General features: G+C 37.2%; 1 protein-coding gene across 1 annotated transcript; it reads right to left on the reverse strand.

Moving 5' to 3' along the window:
• On the reverse strand, nt 13,237-15,720 carry LOC18780470 (mitochondrial acidic protein MAM33). Its single transcript, XM_007211885.2, has 2 exons — nt 15,058-15,720; nt 13,237-13,692 (listed from the first exon to the last, which is right to left on the reverse strand). The coding sequence occupies exons 1-2, from the start codon at nt 15,579-15,581 to the stop codon at nt 13,509-13,511; spliced, it is 708 nt and encodes a 235-aa protein (XP_007211947.1). The 5' UTR covers nt 15,582-15,720; the 3' UTR covers nt 13,237-13,508.

Here is a 16,122-nt window from a genome sequence, read left to right on the forward strand (position 1 = left end):
GAGACCCCAAGAGCCCCAAGGCCCGAGGCCCAAGTCTTGATTATTTAAATATTTATATTAATCAAGCAAGCCAACCATGATAGTCTTCACTACCAAGCCCATCAGCCCACCAATCCTTATTTAATTGATGTTAAGGTTTCATGCTTATAAAGCATATGGAATTTTTTTGTTTTCTCCAATGTGGGACATTTGCTTTCAAACTTCCAACACTTGGTTAGTTGAGTTGTGGGATATCATTGATTAATATAATACTGAGTACAACACATACAAACAAAAGGAGACAAAGAGTCCCTAATACAAGGAAACAAAGTCCAGGAAACATGACGCCATCACCTAGGTAACATAACTCTAGGTATTGGGGAATCTCAACCCTACGGTCTTTCACCGGCAATGTTGGGTGTCTTGAGAAATTTCCGACGACGGAAAAATTATCAAAACTATAGTCAAGACCTACACCAACATGATCAATTTTTTTTCTCACCGGAAAAATTATCAGAACTCTAATCAAGATATATACCAACATGATCAGACTAACAAGGGAAACAATTTTTTATCTCGGACCCCGGCTAAAAAGTGGCCGGAGCAACCCCGAACACGGCCCAAACCGCCGGCCAAACTTGGGTGTTTTGGTTGCCTTCTAAAACTCCAAAATCAATCCAAACCACTTACATAAACACCTAGATCACGGAAAAATGATGAAGAACCATACCTCACTCGACGGAAACGGTAGCCGGAATCGCCGGAAAAGCTCAAAAAATTGCCGGCCAAAATTTGGAAAAATCGGAGAATTCCTGAAGGTGGCGCGTTCAACTGATGCACGACGGAGTCAATTAGTGGCCGGGAAATCGAACAGTCACTGTATAGTGACTGTTGCAAAAGAAACGCGAGAGAGAAGAAATCGCGGGGAAGAAGAAGAAGAAGAAAAGGGGAGAAAAAGAAAAGGCTCGGTACTGTAGCGGGTACTGTACCACCAGAAAATTTATCTTCAAAATTCCCATTACGTCCTTTCTGTTTCTAGACATTTTCTCCACCGTTACAACTCGAAATTGGATGTGTCGCCTGTCTACAGACTTGTATCGTCGAGCTCTACAAAACAGCATTACTCAAATTTCCAAAATCTTTCTGGAATAAAAAGTAACAAAAATACCCTTACCAAGTTGCAAAATTGAAATTTTACAAATAAATAATCAATTGAATAATATTTTTTTGGACCGGGTGTTACATGTTCTCTTTCCATGCTATGACATATGATACTTTATTTTAGGAATGTCCTTATTCAGAATTTCTCAACATAGTATTTTTATAGCCATATATATGCATGACACTATTGTTAAACTAAAGTAAAACTTAGCATGTACACGAAATTAAAGCATTAAGTTGAACTATAGGAAAAACAACTAACATAAGATCCTATTTTTTATAAACATCAATCAAAATTTATTATAAATACTAAATTTCTAAGCTTTCTAATGTACGTTGTCTTAAAAATTATAAATAAATAACATATGCATACCTATAATTTCTTTAAAATGGAAAACTTATACGTCATTTAAGTTTAACTTAGTAAGTAGTACCAAAAAAAAAAAAAAAAAGTTAAGCACATATAACACAAACTAACTCTTGCTTAATGGTATTCATATATCCAATGTTAAAAAATAGCCAAACTTTGAAGCCCTTTGTTAATCAAAAGAAAGTAAACGTACATAATATAATATCATGTAATCATATTAATAACAACAAGAAGCTTAGATTTCGGTAAATCTAAAAAAAAATGGTGGAAAATTGTAGCGTTAAACTTTTTATGAGAGCAAATACATGTCATCGGTAATAGACAATCATTTTCGATAGCAATTATGACCCCTTGCAAATATACATCATCTTGCGAGAACTAATGATTGCCCTCGAAAGTACATATACCACCTGAAGCCAACTAATTACGCTCGATAAAAGAAAAATTAATTTCAACGACCACTTGTTGCCTTCGGAAATAGCCTATAACTTTCAACAACGTGAAGATGCCGTCGGAAAAAACACAACTATTTCCCATGCGCATGAGATTTGTTGGAAATAAATGTGGCGTCAATATTTCCGGCCAAATATTAGCTATTTCCGAGAGCGACAAATAAATGTGTAAATGTGTCGGAAATAGTAAGCATGTCGTTGCCAATGAAAGCGACAAACAAACAATATGTAATTCTCATTTGATGTTGCAAAATTATACCAACAAACAGACCTCTGTCATTTGATTTTTCTTATTTTCCATGTATCTTCATAATTAAGTACCTAAGCTAAAGATTAAAATAAAATAAAAACAATGGAATTTATTGCATCTAATCATTCTAATCATGCAAAAACTAAGCTTGAAAGGACCCGACTCGAATTTCCCGAAACCCGTGGCGAATCCTGTGGAATTCCCGACATCACCCCGATGCCGGGCCCACTTACTAAAGACCGAGACTTTCTGCCGAAATTTTGACAGAGTCTCCCCTATAAATTGGACATTTCCCAAAAGTTTAACCTGCATTAAAACACATTTAATATTCCCAACGGGCAGCATGCACAAAATAATTTCATGCAATTCACATAAACGGTCTTCGGCCTTCCAATAATTTTCAACAAACTACCAAGCACACTAACAAATCAATTCATGCCTTAAACAAGGCAAACGATAAATTCAAATATGCATTATGACTACTAAATTTCAACATGCATCATTTAACTTTTTCGATTTTAACATACGAGGTTTTAACCTCCTAACACAATCACATCTATGTTCGTGGCTGCACCTAATAACCTTAGGCTGCCTACGTACCTTCACTGAGGGATCAAGCCACATGTAGTTCTTCCCACTAAAACCCGATTCCAAACATATACAATTCATTCATTCATCTCTCTGTTATTCACAATATCTCCCCATACGCCGGTACTACCAACGCCACGTATGGGGTCTGTCAACACGCCGGATAACCTACGCCACGTGCGACCTCACCATATTATCACATAATCTCCCCATAAGCCGGTACTACCAATGCCACGTATGGGGCCTGTCAACACGCCGGATAACCTACGCCACGTGCAAGCTCAACATACTATCACAATATCTCCCCATACGCTGGTACAACCTACACCACGTATGGGGTCTGTCTCAACGCCGGATAACCTATGCCATGCGAGACCTGAACATCATATCACAATGTCTCCTCATACGCCGGTACAACCAATGCCACGTATGGGGTCTGTCGACATGCCGGATAACCTACGCCACGTGCGACCTCAACATATTATCACGTAATCTCCCCATACGCCGATACTACCAATGCCACGTATGAGGCCTGTCCGCACGCCGAATAACCTACGCCATGTGGGACCTAACTTTCACAGGGTGGTACTTGTAGTGTAACCAAAATCCGGGGAGGTGCCTAAGGTAGTGCGTATAGCACTTCAAACTGACATTCTAGACTCTCTTTTATACCTTTACAAACATATACATATATATATATATATATATTAATTCTAATATTGTGTAAATCTCAACAATAGTTTAGCACTCGTTAATCCCCCAATTTAAAATAATAAATTAATATCCTAATCCCACATAATCATCATGATTCATCTAACACCCAAGACCTGTCTCTACGGTCACTTAAATTCTTCTGGGAAGGTGAGACTACTCCGGAAGACTCGCTGTCAACCAAGGGTGAAACTACCCCAACCTTGGTCAAACGGGCCCATGGGGCCCACGACCTCCAAAGTCTGATCCGAAAGTTCCTATGGGTTCTACAAGGTATAGGACACTCGTCCTGCAAGTTTGGTCCAGATCGGACGGTCGGATCGCTCACAATTGCATGATCTGACGGTTATTATAAAACATAAAATTAAAACTATTAAATCGGAACATCCGGGGCTCCGATTCACGATCCGTGAATTCCTACACGATCCTAGAAATACCTAGATTAACATATATTAAATTCAAGACCATCCAACGGTCCCAACCTATCGAACCCGAATAACGCGCAATAGGCGGTATCTGTTCAATAGTCAAACGACGTCCGAATTGAGATCCAAGAAATCTTACGAACTCGTGACAACCTAAGGATCTCATCGATACACAGTGCAACTTCCCTACCCTCGCCCACGCACCGCCACATGCGCCGGCAACGCTGGGTGCCCAAAGCGATAACGCATCTCCGGAAAATCTCAAAACCACAGCTCCAAACTCCTACCCTAGGTATGACACCCTATTTGGAGCCACTTTTGTTCTTGAACCTACCCCAAAAACTGACCAGAGGTGGCCGGAATCTCAATCCCAAAATCGGCCGAATTTCAATTCGTAGATCGAATTACCTACGCTAAGAATCGATCCAATCCTACCCAACAGGCAGCTAGATTATGAAAAATGGATGAATTTCCATACCTTGATCGCCAAAAATGGCGGCCGGAGGAGGGAGATCGGAGCCGGCAAAGTTCGAGTGAAAACCAGGCAAAAATCGTCTTTTTCCAGCGGCTAGAGCGGCGGCCGATGTCGGGGAAGGGCCGGGTCCTGACGCCGAGGCCGAGCCGGTCCTTTTGGCACCAGTCCCGTCCGCAGCTACGGCCGGAGATTCGAGGAGAGAGAGAGAGACCGTCGGGGAGAGAGAGAGAGAGAGAGAGAGAGAGAGAGCACGAGAGAAAGAGAGAGAGAGAATCTGATTTTTATAAAAAAATCCCACTTCCAAATATTTACGGTTGTGCCACTGAGTTTCTCTTGACCATATCTCTCTCGTTACAACTCCGATTCGAGCCCACCACGTGTCTACGGACTCATCTCAGTATGACCTACCCAAAAATACCAGTCACTACCTCAAACTCTTTCCGGGTAAGAAAATGACCAAAATATCCCTACCTTAGGGGTAAATTTGTAATTTCACTTAAATAATTTAAACAAGGGAGAAATTTGGAGTCGAGGTGTTACAAAGCTAAAGAAAATATCATGAAAAAGATATATAAATATTAATGTATCAAAAGTCATATATATAACATTAGCATAGGTACAAAATAACACTAATTATAAGTGTCATGCCAAAAGTTGGGGGAATACATGAACAATATGGTTGTAATGCATATTTCGTACATAAAACCTAAACCATATATATAGTGGAAGTACTACAATATATGTCATTTTATTGGGGTGAAAATGGAACCTAAAATCTATTACAATCTCTAGGTGGCGAGCCTTGCTTGTCAAATTGTGATTCTGATACACTATACTCGAGTGTCTCAAAGGCGAAACCATCAAAGGTGTAACAAGTGGAGCCACCAGACACTTAGCCATATGAGAAGGGGACAACGTCTTAGTCCCATTACTGGCACTCAATGAGGAAGGCAATGTTCTATTCCCAACAGTCGTATCATCTTGTGGACCAAAACTAGAAAGAAAGTCACTCCCGTCACTTGTATAACTCATTTTCTGCTTACCTCTATCATCAATAATGCGATTTGGACAGTTTCTTTTGTTGTGACCAGTACCTTTGCACTCTCCGCATTACAGAGCCTTTTTGCCTTCACTTCTCGTTGTTTGCTTCCACTTTGCCTTAACAACTACGAGATCTCTTACAACATTATTATGGCATCCTAGATTAAGACTAGTTTGTTAATGTTTCTCCTTCAATCTCTCAACCAAATTACTTAATCTCCCAAATTCAGCCTTTAGCCTCTTGTAACCGACTTCTGTCTGCAACCCATAAAAATAAAGCTTGTTAAAATTGGCGCTTAATGACCCAAACCTAGCCATCTGAACAATTTTGTTCGGGACATCATCCGACTTGATTACAAATTCACTCCCGCATCTTGCATCCTTTATCTATCTCTTCATTATTAAGGCCGGAAGTATTTGGTCCATATGATCACATTTCATAACTCCAAACATATGACAACACATAATTCCATTGGTTCAAATAATTTGCATGAACACTAAAGATGTTGATCTTTTCGGTAGTACACCACAGTCCAATTCTCATCGGGTCTTCCAAATTTGGAAAATTTGTAAACACGAGGATCGTCATTGTTTCTTACGGGTTGCACGAGAATTAACCTTGCCTCCTTATTTATCTCATTTCTTATCAGCTTGTAAATGTCGTGAGTGAAAATAGAAGCTGCATGTTCCTCTAGAGATTGGAGGTGCGTAAGAATGAGTGGGTGTGAATAAGTCATCCTTCACATTCTCATTTCTCAACTTCAATAAAGATCTTTCAATTCGCGAAATACACTCCACTAACTTCATGTCTTTACCAATTCCATCATTCAAGTTCTTATGCATACCCTCAACACGTTGTGTGGTGGTATTTCCACCAAAGAAATGCCCCGAGCAATACGCTTCATCTAATCGCTTTCGTTTACGGTACATCATCTCAATCCAATCGCCTTTTAGATCATAGGTATCTATCATATGCTGCGAATATTGTTCGAACGCCACTAGTGTCAAACCACCATGCACTCAATACCTAAAATCCCTTTCAATTTATGGGTTATTCACATTGGAGTTCACATTCCTCATGATGTGCCATGAACATAAACGATGATGTGCGTCAGGAAAAACTTCATCAATCACTACGCGCATTGCCTCATCCCCTTCCTTGACAATAGATACAGGCTTTTTATCCTTCATAGAAGTCAAAAAAGTTCTGAGCACCCAACAATATGTAGCAGTAGCCTTATCAACAAGAAATGCACAACCAAAAACTGTAGTCGCGTTATGGTTGTTTACACCAACAAACACCACTAAAGACTTGTCATATACGTTGGTCTTATACGTGCTATCAAATATCAACACATCCCCAAAGCAACAAAAATCGTGTAGAGATTGAGAGTCTCTCCAAAACAAATTTGCAAATCTATTCTCCTCATCTATACTAAACATGAAAAAAAAATTATAGGTCCGCTATTGCCTTGGCATTCATGTAGCTTATTGCTGCTTGTGCATCACCATCCAATACTACTTGTCAACGCTCGAAATCCAACCTGTTATATAAATTCTTACAGTTTCATGTATCTGCCTACTTGGTCAATCATATACTCTTATGTCTGACTGGTTTTAATAGAGGCTTTTCTCAAAGAAATAGATTGTGCAATGTCGGATTCCGTAACACACCAGTGGGAGAGAATAAAAGGCACCTCATGTGAGTGGGCAAGTCGGTGGTTGTGCTCATTTACAAATTTATTCACAATATAAGTATCCCTTTTAGGACAATACTTTACAGCAAATGCAGCGTGACAATTCTCTCTAGTATCTTTCTTTGGTATGCAAACCATATCCTCTCTATTCGCCCATTTCTTTGATCTATCCCTTCTTTCGAGCACACCCATTGTTTGCATATCACAACTACACCCTCGCTACATCTCAAACGTCTTATTCTTATGCTAAACCAATCGCAAGAGCATAGTTCTAGTAAAATCTTTCCGCTTCATCAAATTTTGCAAACTCCCTCCCCTCTAAATCAACAATGCTTATATTTCGGAAGTTTAACTCATCATACTCACAGTGTCCGCTAATCTCAGTAATTTCTTCTATACTGTCGTCCAAATACCGCAAAAATGGGACATTTTCTATTTCTTCTAGTGACTCAGCCTCCACAAAATAACTTTCATTGTTAGGTATGGAGCTTTGACCCTGATTTCCATTGTTTTTTCTTGCTTATGCATCATTTCCTGAAAATAGGCAATATGTCTTTCATGGTTTAATTAATATGAAAATAAATGGATACACATCAATTGCATTTAGTAGAAGTATAAACATACAATTAATTATGAAGAATTTGTCATTAATAAGATATTAATATGAAAATAAATGGATACACATCAATGGCAACAGCGCGACTGGAATGCAAATGAGACTGTTATGTTTGTCAATTGCAAGAATATAAGGCAATTTGAACAAGCTGTTGTTCAATTGCAAGACTAGTAATGCAATTCGAACTTTTGTCAATTGCAAGACTATAATGCAATTCGAACTACCTGTTCGTCGATTGCATCCACAAATCACATATTGTATTTACATTATGAAAATTGAAACAGACTAATTGCAAAATCGGACTAAACAATTGGTAATTGGATTAAAAAATGACATATCAAAGTACTTCTTTCATTTCTTTTACCAAAATGCAAGGCTACAAATATCATGGCATTTTTACTACACTAATTGCACTAACATACTACTCAGTTGGTGGTAATTGCATTCTGAAAGTGCAAAATCTTGCCAATTGCATGCCAAGTACGTACACCACTTGCAAAAAAAACACTTACGATTTGGTAATTGCACGCCTAACCATTATACCAAACTTCAGTATAATATAACAATTCCGACGAAGATGAACTCAATATCGAAGCTTAGAATATCATTGCAATTAAGAAATTCTATCTAATGATATTGGAATGAGACCAAATTTTCAACAACACTATCCAACATCAAAGAAGAAAAAGATATTGAGATTAATCAAATTGGATTTCTTATCTGTAAAAAAACCCAAATTACAATTGGTTTCTTTTTAGCAAAACCAAAACCCATTAACCCTCAAAACAAATTGGCATTTTTTTTGTACTCACAGTGACTTCAAGATCAACTAATCGATATCCACCAGTTGCCGTTCAAACCAAGAAGCTCAACTGAAGAAGAGAGTAACATTGGAACCAGTGGCGCACCTGTGCAGGTGCAAGGAGGTGCACCTGCACCTCCGGCTGCCGGAAATATCCATTAGAGGTGCTGGAGTTGCACCTCTGCTTCAGACCAGCGACGCACAGAAGGTGTTCGATGAAATGCACAAGTGACTGGTGTTGCATGCGGCGCTGCTGTGCGCATGTTTTTTTTTTAAACAAAGCTTGGCCAAAACGACGTCATTTTGGACCAAGCTTTTTTTAAAACGCGGTGCTTTTTTTTTTCTTTTTTTTTAAATTTTTTTTTAAAACTTGGCCAAAACGACGTCATTTTGGACTAGGGTTTTAAAATTTAAAAAAAATGGGAAAAAAACCGGAAACTGATGCTGTAAACGTGGGCTTTTTGTGGGCTTTTCAAATGGTTTTTATTTCCTTACTTAATTGGGTTCTCTTTATTCAATTGTGTTTTGGGAATTCCTTAATTAAGTAGGATTGGGAATCTCTTTATAAAAGACCAATTTAACATCACCCAATTTCATCAAAGTGTGTGTGCATCAGAAGAATCTTGCGTTTTTTTTCCTTCCTGAGTACGCAAATCCAAAGTAAGTCGAATGCATTTTTTTTTCTTGAGCAAACTCCAATTTTGTTTATTCTTTTTAGCTCTCTCTCTATATTATTAAGATCAGTAGCAAACTCGAGTGAATACCAGGCTAAGTGACACTTTATTCGAGGTATAATTAATTTTTATTTGTATATTAAATTGATAATTTGATATTGATTGATTTATTTAATTGATAAATTATAGTCAGTTAGTCATAGTAATAGATATAAAACCCTTATTTTTGTTTTAATTGTACAGTTATGGAAAGGTACTTTTAGAGAAAGAGTATAAATCCTCCTTCAAATAATCCGGGTAGTTCAAATCCTCCTTCAAATAATCCGGGTAGTTCAAATCCTCCTTCAAATAATCCTTCTAGTTCCAACCCTCCTTCAAATAATCTCGCTAGTTCCAACCCTCCTTCAAATAATCCGGCTAGTTCAAATCCTCCTTCAAAAAAATTGGTGAATACAAGAAGGAGTAGAATATACAACTATGTGTATTATACAACTATGTGTATTTACTTCTTACATTGGCTTTAGTTTTATCCGTTGCAATAGTTTCAGTTAAGAGAGCTTTTTCAGCTATGAATATTGTGAAAACACCATTGCGTAACAAAATGGGGAATCAATGGTTGAGTGATAGCTTGGTTGTTTACATTGAGAAAGATATTTTTTCTTGTATTAGTAATGCAAATACAATGCGATATTTTCATGATATGAAACCTCGTCGGAAACAATTGTAATTGTAATGTTATTTTTTTAATTAATTATTAATAACATTAGTATTGTTTAAATGATAAGGATATTTAGTTGTCTCTTTTTTTTTTTTTCTTTTTTTGGTTTTGAGCTCTTAGCTTTTAAAAATTGCACCTCTGCTGAAAAATTCTTGGATCCGTCGCTAAATGGAACAAAGACTGTGAGTGCCAAGAAGAAGAAGAGAGAGAAGTCGCATGAGGACTTTCTTTTCTTTTGTTCAGATTTCTTTATATATATATTATTGTTTTGGTTTCCTTTTACCTGGAGCTACCCATTTAACCGGTCACTCACTATCAATGGTGTAGATTACCCTACATCCCACAATAGCTCATCCAATGGCCCATATAATTGGCGCATTCATGCACCTGATCCATGGTAGGATTTTTGAGGATTTTTATTTTGCAGGAATTCTCCAATGCAAGACTGTACTGGTAATCGTTGCTTTGATTAATGAGATCCAACGGCTGGTAGGATTTTAGCTTCCTCAAGCAATTTTTTCCCTCCTTTTTTTTTTTTGGTGGTCAAAGTTTGAAGGAAAGGGGGCAAACTAGGAATGCTATAAATCCCAGCCGGGCCATATCCCCATCAGTTCCTTGACCCTAATAGCGAGAGATTTTGTGGGAAAATCAAGGTCAAATACGGGGACTCCCGAATTTTTATTCCCATCTCCATACCCAACTTGATAAATAATATATTTATTTTTAATTAATATATAATATAATAATTAGTTAGTTTTCTCAAATTGAATTGAGATTATTTTGAGTTATTCAATTGAATTTTATAATTCAATTGAATGTAATTGCGTTGAATGATAATTTAAGCTGAAATTCAAATGATATAATGTGGGGTAAATATTTTTTAAAATTAAAAAACAGAGAATTTGGGGAGAGTTTAGGAGGTAGCCCCCGATGGAGAACAGTAATTGAAATGGTATTTTCATACCCAATCGAGAACCAGGCCATTGCCATCCCTAGGGGAAACTCATACTTAACTCCTTTCAATTTCGATACTAAGTTTTCTGTGTTCATGGGCTGTTTTCTATGGATAAATAAAGTCATAAAGACTTTATCTATATATATAAAGCAAAAGGCAGAGAATGGTGAAACATTCAAAATATTAGAAAATGCCCTTTGTTAATTTAAACATTAAGAATTGAAATTATTAATTAAATGAGGATAATATGGTAAATCACATTTTTTAATATTAAAAAAATTAAAATTAAAAACAAAATAAGATAATAGATCCTACTTTTATGGAACATAACTACCCTGTTATCTTTTATTAATTCTAAAAATAAAATAAAAAAGAAAAAGAAAACCAATTGGCACATGCGTGAGCATGTGTCAAGGGGCTACTGTATATAAAAATAAAATACAAAATTTAGTTATATACCCAATCTTAGACATAGTATTATAAAGAAACACTATACCATTTAAAAACTATAAATATACCCAAAAAAATTCAAAAATCGACAGCTGTACATTTTTTAATTTAATTAATAAGATGAAATGCCTTTATTACCCTTTTAACATAAAATTGGAACTTTAATCCCTTTTTCTAGCGTTGAAGTCAGAGCAGAACTCATTTCACAAGCTCCAGTCTCTCATCTTCATCTTCAACCCCAATTTTCAGTTTTGTTCTTCCATTTCTTGTTTTGAAATCATCTTTCTCTTTAGACTTTTTGGATTATATGGATGTCTATGTCTCCTCACCATTGCTGGCTCTGACACTTTTTCAAGGGACCAAGCCTCAGCTCGCCAAATCGGATCATCTCGATCTCTCCAAGTTTGTTCTCCTATACTTTCTTCTTCATCTTTTTGTTTTTGCTTGTAGATTTGTGGATGAAGGTATGAAATTGAGATTTTGGTGGAATTTTACAGTGATAACAAAGGAACCTCGATCTCGATCTTGATCTCCACAAGTCGTCTCGGCAGAAAAGATAGACAAGGACCTCATCGATTGTTCCAAATTACTACACAACACCAGCGACTCGTCATCTTTAGTTGTGGAGGAAGACGGGTATTTCGCCGAGTCGTCGTCTAGTTTGGACTTGGGATTTTTGATTTTTTGCTTCAATTATGTGTTTCTCTTCAGAATTTAGTTCATTTGAGGAATGTATTTTAAACTTTGACAATCGATTTATCTTTTGTTACTATTTAGGTTATGGATCTCATTTCTGTTTAACAATGGACTTCTATGATAGAGTATTAACAAGATAGTTCTATGATAGAGTATTAATAATGTACTTCTATGGCAGAGTATTAACATGTACTTCTATGATATAGTAGTATTAACAAGATAGTTCTATGAAATAGTTTTAACAATGTACTTCTATGAAGAGCCTCTGCTTGGGTTTTGCAATTTTTTTTTAAAATAAATTGTTCGAGTTTTTTTTTTTAATATGTTTTTTTGTTGGGCTTTTTTTAAGTTAATCAGTGGCAATCATGTAATTTATAGGAACTTCAACACCCATTTTTTATGTAGTAAATGGGGTTTGGGTGTGCTTCTAAAGTGCATTCTATGTGGGAACTTTTTATATAATTTCAGTCTCCATTTTAGGTATAATAGTGAAGCTCCCAAAATAAAAAGGGGGCCATTTTTGCTGTTCCTTTTGTAGTCCATCTTCTTCTACAGTGTTCTTCTTCTTCAGCTAAGGGCTGGCAGGCTAGCCCAGCCCACTTCAAGGTCCAAGCTGATGGTGATTTTAGAATAAAAACGCAGGCCCGAGCTTTGATTGTAGAAAACATTTACGACTTGTTTGTATGGTTTTTTTTGGAAACATTAGAGAGAATTGTCAGGGCTTATTAAATTGATCTCCCGATGAATTGTCTGAGCTTGGTAGGGAAATAATAGCTGGGTTGCTACTGAGAATTAGGTGTTATGGATGAACAAGTCATCAGCAAATATCAAGGAAGAAGAGGCTATGGTGTTATCTACTTTCTGTCATGGATTTCTTTCTCTGCTTATACTGGTTTTTTGTGCAGAGCTCTGTTTTCAAAAGCCATGCATGTCTGGATTATGTATTCCATGTAATCACCTTAACGGAAAAATGGATTTTATCAGAGGAGGCATACTGCTACCGGTGGCAAAGTCTCTGTGACATTGCTAAAACTTTTTCCTTGGTGGTATTTGCTCACAACCCCTATACTCCGCATGGCATTTGTGCAAAAATCCATTTCAAAAAAACTAAAGAGAAACCACCAGAAATGAATAACACCAAAATACTAATCAACTTACACTGCGGTAACATATAGATTAATTCTTTTAACGAGGGAAATCGAATATGAGATGGATTTGGAATTACATAATATGCATAACATCTCTAATTCAAACACAGCAACATATATATTAGCATGTTGGTTACAAAACAGTAATACCAAAGAACTTAACCTGTCCTGTAAAAAAAAATAATAATAATAACTTAACCTGTACTAACCAACCATGTCAGGATAAATTAGTGTTGAGATCAAACTGGCACTGAAACTGCTAAATACCTTTTTTTCTTCTTTCTAAACCACCTTATGAAACTAAGAATCCTTAACTGCTGTCTTGTTTTCATTAATGAACGTTCCCACTGACTTGAACCATCGCATAAGATTACGATGATCCTTAACGTATAGCCATGCTCGAAGAAATGGAAAGAGACTATCACCCACGCCCCGCTCTTCTATGTAGTTGTGAAATGCATCCCTTATCTTTTCATCAAGATCTCTGCCAATTGGAGGACAGTTCAAGCCATATATGCATCAGTTTCGTATGCATAAAACAGAGCACATTACAGATTTAATTTCTAAAGAGCCAAAATGATTTACAAAACAGAAGGCGAGATACTTCAGTGACTCATTAAGGAGCAGCACTGAGGGATGAATCATTCCAAGAAAACGCATGTGACAGTATGATGACTCAAGAACAACAGTACACAATATAAATTAGACATTGTTAGGAGTAACGTAGTGGTATAATGTAAGCTTAGAATCGTTAGATAACATTTTACCACGAAAGAAGCTGCCAAACATATAACTCTTAAGGATAATCTGAACTTCAGCTGTATACCTTTCCAAAAGAATGACAACCTCAGAAAACAAACTCTCCAGTCTCAAAAATATAGTCACTGTTGAGCTAGAGATGTTTTCAAGACTGGCAATCTCAATGTATTAATAACAAAAATCCACATACTTTATACAGTGAAGAACACTGAGATCAATGATGTATGCTATCCTCTTCTCTTCCTTTCTTTTTAATTCTATTTCCTTCTTCCTGTGTATCTACATAATTTTTAGTCTATATGATAACCAAAAGTACATAGGTTTTTATCAAAAACATACTACATTGAGGCCAAAAGATTGGCCTTTCAGTTAAAAGGGAATTAAGGAGATTAGATTCAAAGGCAGAACAACAATGACGCATGCCCAGTGTGGGAAGCATATCTGTATTTCAGAAAGAAGCATTGCTTCCGAGACCCACAAGCTGATGCCATTTATAATGGCAGCTTTAACAAAACATAACAAAAGAAACAACTTCAAGTAAACTCATTGGAAAGTAGCACCATATGGTTCACCCTAGCTGGGAACTGAAACCTTTTCTGTAAATATTTGCTTGCATAGATTTCCACATGTTTATGTATCAGTCCAATTTGCCGTCCTATTAGACAGTTACCACATGATTTTTTACTTTCTTTCGAGAAGAGTTACCACATAATTGAATCCTTTTTCATAACATAATACACGATTTTATGCTTTTAAAATATAAGGCACATCGACCCTATTAAAAAGAAGAAGAAGAAAAATCCTAGGCTACAAATGAAGTTTGTTATACTCTTACAATCTGGCTCCTAGTTCCATATGTATATGCTTCCAATCTCACTGAAATATCACAAATATGATTCACTCTATAACAATCTCTTTTCCAAATTTTCTAGCAAAAGAACATTATGTTGAAGATTACCCACAACAAAATAGTAGCTCTTCTCTTTTTTCAAAGGCTAATTACCAGGTTTGGTCTTCTGCAAATGCAACCACAAACACTAAATATAAAACCAAATTGCCAAAATTGAACAAGAAGAGGAAGATGGCTTACTCAAAAACAGGACCAGTATAGGAGGAACCGTCCTCAACAGAGCTCGCAGCATCAGCTTTGGGGCGCATGGATACAGAGTGAATCCCCAAAGCGTCCGGATACAACCCACAAAGAAAATGCAGAGACTCCTTCTGCCCGGGCTTCGAAACGTCGACGTGCAGGAACAACTGGTTGATGTCATCGCCATCGTCAGCGCCGTCGTCTTCTCCGCCATCGCCGGGCACAATATTGGCCAATCGCATCACCGATATGGTGATCTCTTCGTCGCCGAAAGTCCGCTTGAGTGCCGGGCCGTTGCCGTCGAGCGAGCCCTGGACGACGGTGAACGGCGACGGAGGGTTTATTTTGGGAGGAGGGTTCATTTTCGTGACGTCGAGATAGTGCTCTTTGAGGGAGCGGAGGAGGATGGAGTTGACGGCATCGGAGGGGGAGACCGCGGTTGAGTGGCCGTGTGCTATCGTGCGCCATGGGTGGTGGAGTGCGCCGACGCCTCTTGCTGTTGTTGCTATGGCTTTCCTCCACATTTGGTTTAGGGCAGCGTTGCCAGCTTCGCTCTGCTGAATAACAAGCTTTGCTTCTAAACCCTGTTTCTTTCTTCTCACTGCCAAATGCAAATAAGCATTTTTGTTTTTTCGGTTTTTTTTATCACAAATGTTACCTTAGGTTCATGAAATTATCAGTTTTAGGCCCCGTTTAAGTTTATTATTATTATTTTTTTACGCCAAGTTCTGCAGTTTAAGATGTTGGTATAGCTCTTTTTAATAGAAAATGTCTTTTAAAAATATAAAAATGTTGTAAAGAAGAATAAGTAAAGAAGAATAGGTGAAGCCCACATAGCCAACTAACACCCACCAAACCTAATCACACACCCACCAAACCAAACCACTACCCAATTGATTGAAGAATATTAATGATGTTGTTGATTGAAGAATATTAATGATGTTGTTGATTGAAGAATATTAATGATGTTGTCTACCAATTATTTTGTGAGGTGAACAACCAATGTCTTAGGCCTATAAATAGATACCTCCATCAAGAGAAGTTCACACATATAGAAGAGGAAGA

Source organism: Prunus persica, chromosome G2 (genome assembly GCF_000346465.2).
Source record: "Prunus persica cultivar Lovell chromosome G2, Prunus_persica_NCBIv2, whole genome shotgun sequence".
NCBI lineage: Eukaryota > Viridiplantae > Streptophyta > Magnoliopsida > Rosales > Rosaceae > Prunus > Prunus persica.